Source organism: Apteryx rowi, unplaced genomic scaffold, assembly GCF_003343035.1.
Source record: "Apteryx rowi isolate R43461 unplaced genomic scaffold, aptRow1 scaffold_45, whole genome shotgun sequence".
Classification (NCBI taxonomy): Eukaryota; Metazoa; Chordata; class Aves; order Apterygiformes; family Apterygidae; genus Apteryx; species Apteryx rowi.
In genome coordinates, this window is record NW_020450705.1 from 1,549,290 (window position 1) to 1,556,754 (window position 7,465).

Sequence of the window (7,465 nt, forward strand, 5' to 3'; positions counted from 1 at the left end):
CATGGCACCAGCAGGATCTCATTATTGCGTGCTGCTCTCTCCCCATTTAGATCTGTGGTGGTTTCAGACTGGAGAAGTGTACTCCTGCCCAGTGTGAGGGGCTGCTCTGCCTGCGAGACAACAGCACGGAGTGCGGAGATAGTCTGAGCTGCAGGGGCATCTTCCCCCTGTCACGAAGTGCCCTCAGGAAGGCTGAGAAAGCCACGAGCGAGTTTCGCAGCTTGAGCGTTCGGCTTCAGGAAACCATGCAGCTGGTGAGTGCAGGGAGTGTAATGCTCCCTGGGCCTGACCAAGGGCATGGATGCTACCGCGCAGCATGCCGCAGGAGCCTATAGCTCTGTGCTCGATTGCTCAGTTCCTTGTTATAATGCAACAGATGTTATGCTCATTAAACAGCTGTGGAAAGAACAGGTTGTGATAAAATAACCAATCTCAGACTTGATTTGAGACTTGATCTTTTGGACTGCTTCAGAAATTCAGGATTTTTTTTAATGAACATTTTTATGCTACCACTGCAGTTCTTGTCTCTCCTTAGCCTGGAAGCCAAAGAGCCGCAATGCCACGGGATCTTCTCTTTTAGTATTCCCAGTCATGCAAGTAGCTCTGGAAATGTCCCAAGGAAGCCTGTCCTCCCTGTATTTTGGGATTAGTATGGCAAAGGGATAGGGATTTGGATACGTCTCTGAATCCAGAGGTGTTTGCTCTAACATTTGTTCCAATCTAGAATATGTGTGTTAGTGTTGCTGCACCTTTTCTCTACAGCCTCTCAGAGTGCTTGCATAGACAAAGTGGGTTTTCAAAGTCATTCAAAACGTGTTTCAAAAGCATTTTCAAAAGATGAAGAGTACTGCCCCCTTTTTGAAAGCTTATTTGCAAAACCAACCATCAATCTTTACGGTTTACAATCCTCCAAGCTGAGACATGTTAAAAATGGGTAAAAGCATAATTTTCAAGTGACTTGTCTAATTTGTTCAGGATTTGGGTAGGGCTGCTGGGATTCCAGGTCAAGTGAAATGGCTTCAGTAAGATATTGTTGTTTGCAGATTAAAGCAACAGAGACGTCTGCAAATCAGATTCAAAGCAATACTCAGCGTCTCGTGGAGCAGTTGAGTATAACAAGGACCCAGATAGAAGGCGATGTCCGACGCATCCGACAGTTCATCCAGAAAGTTCGAAACGTCTTGTCAGGTAGCACTATGCAAACTTACAGTATGTATGTGCATGGGAGATCTAGTTTTGTACAGTGATATTGTGTATGAGTACAATAAAGGGAATGAACTGAATAGCTCACCCATTTTTAGCTCAGAGATATCCAGTTCATCTGCACATGAGTTTATTCACATGCCCAAGATAATGTGCATAAAGTGTTTCCTGAAAAGCAGAGAAGAAGGAATTTCAGCAGTACAAAACTCATTGATTTTTGTCAGTAAGTGAAGTTTGGCCAGCTGATTTGGTCAAGCTTGATTGTGCCATTCACATGGAACCAAATTAATCCTGGATGTTTTAGCCATATAGACTTCCCTGGCACTTCATCAAAGGCAAGCCTGGCCTGCTTCCTTTCAAGGATGTTAAGAGTCATCTATAAATGGATGCCTGGGGTAAGAACGTACCAAATGTTGGGCTTGATCATCTGTGCTGTAGGGCTTTGTGGAGGAATCTTTAACAGCCAAATCTGCTGTCAAATCTCTTAGTTCTAAAACAAAAAACTGAATTTAACAAAAGTGGAAAGCTCTAGATTGACAGTCCTGAGGAAGAGGAGTCTTTCATTTGTAGCATGGGCAAAAGGTTTCTTTGTGTACTGCTCTCTGCCACAGTTCCTTTCTTTGTCTCTGGGACTTGGGGACAAACACATTCGCCCATGGCCTCTGTGCTGAAGCTGTTTGTGAGTGTTACCAGTTAGCACTGGTTAGGATGGCAGCTTTTGAGCAGCCCTCAGATGCAGAAGAGTTTATCAGCAACATTTACTGACCAGAGATAAACGCAGACAAATCTTCTCTGGAGCAGGCTATTAATCAGACTACAATTCCTTGTTGTCCTATAAAACAATGGGATGACTTATTGTTCACAGACAGATTGTAATAACATAATAAGCCTCATGAGCATTAGCTGAATAAGAAAATCAGGTCATTCGGTGCTGCCTGGTGTTAATGATGAGTGAAGATATTTCTGAGCTAATCACTGGGCTAATGTCCCTTGGGCTTTGCCTGCCTCCGATTCCTCAGATTTGATAACTTTTGTTTGTGAAATAAGAAAAGGCTTGTCTTGAAACACAATCTCATCTAGTCAATGAGATCTACTTGACTGAACTCTGGGCTTAGCCATCTTACCCTTTTTGCCAAATTAAAGATATCATTTTAGTACTTTTCCTGAAAGTTTTGCTGAGGTGAAAGAAAAGTACGTACTAAATATAAACCCAGTTCTCATTTTATTCTAAGCAGTAGGGAAACTTTTCAATACTGAAACAAACCTAAACTTTATCATATTTGTCCCCCTTTAAGTACAATAGAGTCATGTAAGTCCATAATGGTAATCAGTAAAAGGGTCAGCTCAGTCTACAATTAAAGACCTGTAGCAAATCCTTGGGGACAGCTGACAGAGCTGTTTACATCAGGAAGTCTAAAACATCAAATATGCCAAAAGATGCTAATCAACATATTTGGGACATGCTTAGGAACTATTCCAGAGTGACTTCCATGTTGAGTGGTAGCATAGACCCAAGCTGGGAAAAGGAGATGTCAGAGATGTTATTCAGAATAATGGAGAAAGAATCACAGAGCATCAACAGAACACTTAAAACCCTGAAGAGACCACACAAATCTGGAATAGACAGCAGAAATGGATACGTTCCCTGTACACCTGAATATGGAGGAAGAAAATGAAAAAGGAGTAGGTTTAGTTAAAAGGGCTGCTATTATTGCTCCACTCGCTGACTTGCCCCACAACTGAAGCTGGCCTGCTGTGCCTGTCTTTGACTGATCTATCCACCTGAGCCCAGAAGGTTAGGTTTTTGGAGAATTAGATGCTGAGCACTGCCCCATAGCAGAAGCATACTGTACCTAGACGGGCTCACAAATATTGCCTTGTGTCAGGGGTATGCGGTCTGTGTCCTGTCTGTACTCTGTGAGAGAATATGTGGTAGAACTATTGCCTTGACCCTTTTGGTGCCTCCTATTTGGTGTCTTATTTCAGTCATCATGGGGCAAATCGCCTTCAGACTGACCCTGCCTTTAAAAACAGGCACCTGCTCTAGTTAATTAAATTCAGGGTGGACTTTGGCAGCTCTCTGAAACACAGAGACCAAGTATGTGTGGGAACATGCAAAGCTGGATATCTGCCTTCATGCTCCCTTGCATTTGCGTTCCTACCTTTCTATTATTTTCTTCTATTTCTGACATGGTCTGTTTGTTTGCAAACTCTTTAGACACAGATACTGACCCTGCTACTATCCAGGAAATCAGTGAATCTGTTCTCTCACTACATCTTCCTGCGGATGCTGCTGCAGTCCTGAGAAAAATGACCGAGATCCAAAATTTGGCTACTAAGCTGCAGTGTCCAGAGAGCATACTTGCCCAGACAGCTGAGGATATCGCTAAGGCCAAGCAGCTTCAGCAGGAAGCAGAACAAGCCAGGTCAGTTGGGATTCAAAGGCTTTTAGCAGCTAAGGGTTACATAGCCAGCATGAATGTGATGATTCTCAGTTGGATTTAAATCTAACTTTGCTGGAGCTGTACTGACTTGCACAACCTGAAGTTTTAGCCCAGGATCTTCTATATCTGTACAGTACCTAAAAGAATGAGTTTGCAATCTCTCTGGTGCCAGAATACAAATAAGAAATCTGGCTGCTAATAGATCTCATTATAGGTATTAGAGCAAGAAGGTCTTTACCAGAAGTAATGGAAGCTCTTCTCCTTTTCCTGAGCTCCCATGATGAGAGATGATAGGCTTGCTCATGTATTACTTGATACTGGTGACCTATATCCTAATTGCACAAGAGAGTGTGAGGGGATTAAATGGACTGTTTGTTTTCTGGGTGAAAGTTGGGAGGATTATCCCATGGTCCCTTAAAAAGTAATTACAGACTGTCCTTGCAAATTTGGAGCATCTGCTTTGTCACATGTTGACTTTCAGCAATATCCCAGAGAGCAGGTTATCAGGATAAGTATGTAAACTCCTTGGTAGTGTCTGACACCTGCTTAACCTGCTGGAAGTGATGAGGCAAGGGAGTCTGGCTTTCTAGGGGAAGCTCTATCACCCGGTTTGAATAGTTCCACTGCAAACAGAGAAGTGTCCACTGTAACTGGTTCAATGGCTGTTGCTTTCCCTTTAATATTTTTTCCTGCACCATTTCCAAAATAAATCAGTTCACTACTGTTCAGTTACAATCCTGTGTTGCTTTTCTCACTTGCTTATTTTGCCTCTGCCGTCTTAACTTCCAATCCATGCAAATACATACATTTATTCCTGACTCTGTCCCATGCTTCCCAGGAACCGGGCAAATGCTGTGGAAGGCAATGTGGAAGAGGTGGTTGGGAATTTGAGACGAGCAAACACTGTGCTCCTAGAGGCCCAGGGTGCTATCAGGGGCTCTAGTTCTTCCCTTCGATTCATCCAGGACCGCATTGATGAAGTAAGTGGTGTACTCTGACTTCCTAAATAGCAATATTCTGCCCTGCTCACTGCCCCTTTGAAACTTCCCAGCTTGACTGTACCAACACAGTGAGAAACTGGATCTGGTAAAGTTCTTGCTGTAAATTTTTTTTTTTCCTGCTGTGTCTCATTTGTCTGCTTCTCCAGTCACAAACCTCAGCTGAGCTCCCTGAGACAAGGCCTGTCTTTTGCTCTGCTCAGTTGTACAGTGGTGTCTCTGATCCTTGACTGAAACCTCAGTTCTGTAATTTGTCAATCAAGACAGGAAATATGATAATGTTTTTGGATGTGATTTCCTTCTTAATGTGCAACACTGTGCTTTTAGATCAAGGCTGTTCTTGGCCCAGCTGAGAATAATGTGAAGTCCATTGCTGGTCAGCTGGATGGACTTGCAGAAAGACTCACCCAGTTGCAGCACAAAGCGGATCAGAATCGTCTGAGAGCCACAGATGCACAACAGACAGCAGCCAAGGCTGGCGAGCAAGCAAGGAGCGCTCAGCAGGTACCCGAACTCTGACAAGTCAGGAATGAAAGTAGTTCACAGCTGTGCACCTTCTTCTTATTGTCATAAGACAGCAAAGCCAGCTGTGTCAAGGCACATATTTGGATGGGGCAAGGAGAGGTCCCTATCCAGGCCACTGCTTGTGCACTGTTGTTTTCTTATTCATCTGATGTAGTATCCCACTACTGAATTTTTCCAGGCCATTTCTCAATCCTAATGCCTATTGCTGAAAACTTACTTACGTTATATCTCCCACCTGAGATAGCATGGCCCACATAGCTATCAGTCAGCATATCTGTGTCAGTGCATTGTAAGCCTTTATGCATTTGTATAATAATACTAATGGCAAAGCTCTAGTGCAGTATTCATTTGCTATTTAAAATGGATTCAACATTGCAAAATCCCCTTTCCCCCAGTTTGTTTGTTTGATTCTACATGCACTGCTTGTTTGCTTTCCTACAGGCATTTGAACAAGTGAAACAAATGTACACTGAGATGAAGGGAAGAATGAAGCAGAGTTCAACCCTGGGAGTGCAGGGCAGCAGGGTACAAAGCATAAACTTGGAGGCAAAAGTTCTGCTTGAGGAAACCTTGGCCATGATGCTCAGGATGGAAAGTAAGACTCTTTGTGAACTCAATGTAATAATCTCAAGCAGTGAGGAGGGGCTTCTAGAGGGGTGAGGGAAAGTGACTACAAGGAAGACAACATACTTTTAGTAGTGGTGCGCATTTGGGCTGCGACTGTTGGTACTAAGCTAGTAAATTTAGAGTTAGCAAGGGTGTATGCACCTGGTGTAGAAGGGACACCTGTGTTTGCAAAGTAGATAGGCCCTTAGCAGCATCGTGGTTTTCCTCCTCACATTCTCTTGATTTTTAAGCATTCAAAACTAACGGCTTTGTTTGGTTACTCTTGAGGGCCAGCCAGCATGTGGTTCTAGCTGACCGGGAGGCTGGAACCACCTTCCAAGTGGATGGAGAGTGAATGATTGCCTGGCACGCAGCCCAGGCCGTTACCGGTGAGGGCCTTGGCATTGCTGGCATTGATAAGCAGTGTGTTCTGGGGCACATCGAAGGAGCTTCTCTAGACCAGGTGCTCAGAAGAATGCTGCTCAGTGCTACTGACAGCAGGCATGTAGCACTGTATGCCTGTTTCTGCATGCAGCAAGGGTTCCTGATGTTGCTAAGCAGGCCAGCATGCAGTTTTCCTTCCAAAGCATGATGTGCATACATATGAGCTTGCTCCTGCCCTACTGACGTCAATGAACAACAGCGGCACAGTCGCTCATCTGCTTCAGCGGTGTCTGGAGGAGCCAGAGATATTTGGGAGAGAGCAGCAGCCAACATGACCCTCCTACAGAGCGGTTGGTGTGTGGCAGGATGGGCTTCGTGGCCGTACCATGACTGGAGTGGGCACATAACACACACACGGGGAGCTGGCACGTCTGGCTGATCTGTGAAGCTTTGCAGTGCTTGTGAACCGAATCGAAGTTCAGAACAGTTGTGTTCAGATTTTCTGAGGGGTAAAAGGGAAATGCAGAAGGAGGAGGCAGTACTAATTGTCCTCCCCTTACCCCTACATGGGCAATATCTGCCCCATGAGGGAGGTGAAGGCTCAGTCCAACCCGAATGGCTTCTGAAAGCTGGGAAGGGTACCTGGACGTATCTTCCTCCGACTGTGATCTTCTTGTAACCCTTTCCTTCCCTCTCTCCTCAGCTTTAGAGATGGAAATTCAGGGAAGCAACAAAGCTTTAATGTCCAAGTCAGCGAGCCTTGTTGGCCTGGAGGAGCGGGTGGAAAGGATTCGGGATTCGATCAACAAGCGAGTCGCATACTATGACAGCTGCTGACAAACGAACTGTGGAGGCTCTGTCTTGCCATAGAGTTGCATTGTCTTTCTTATCTTCAGACACTGACTTGTGTATTTATTCGCATTTTCTGCATGGAGTTTTCATGTTCCTAATGTCTCTGATTTTAGCAAATTGAATTATTGTGCCTTTGGAAAATAGCTGCTCTGAGCCAAAAGAGCAGCCCCCTGGACAGGATTTATGTTGTTTGGCCTGGCTGAAGCCACCCAGTTCTTATAGGAAAGGGGGAGAAAAATCAATCTTCATTGCAAATAAAACATCCAGAAAAGTGCTATTTCTATAGGAGTTTATAAACCAAGAAATGATTTGTTTTTTCTTGTTTTAGCCAATTCAAGCTCTTGCAGCTGGATTTCACTGTTCAAATTAAAGGCCCTCATGTGGGGCCTTTTAAAACATTTTCTCTGCACTGCAGTTTATCCTTAAAGTTTGCTTTGGCTTCAGTACTTTCCT

The 7,465-nt window shown here is 44.3% G+C and overlaps 1 protein-coding gene across 1 annotated transcript in view; it reads left to right on the forward strand.

Moving 5' to 3' along the window:
- Positions 1 to 7,295, forward strand: part of LAMB3 (laminin subunit beta 3) — a 78,257-nt gene extending 70,962 nt beyond the window's left edge. Inside the window, exons 19-25 of the mRNA XM_026077167.1 lie at positions 51 to 254; positions 1,044 to 1,188; positions 3,422 to 3,629; positions 4,486 to 4,627; positions 4,973 to 5,149; positions 5,612 to 5,765; positions 6,864 to 7,295. Coding sequence (XP_025932952.1) covers positions 51 to 254; positions 1,044 to 1,188; positions 3,422 to 3,629; positions 4,486 to 4,627; positions 4,973 to 5,149; positions 5,612 to 5,765; positions 6,864 to 6,997 — 1,164 coding nt within the window. The 3' untranslated portion in view covers positions 6,998 to 7,295. The remainder of the gene's footprint in view (positions 1 to 50; positions 255 to 1,043; positions 1,189 to 3,421; positions 3,630 to 4,485; positions 4,628 to 4,972; positions 5,150 to 5,611; positions 5,766 to 6,863) is intronic.
- The last annotated feature ends 170 nt before the right edge of the window (positions 7,296 to 7,465 follow it).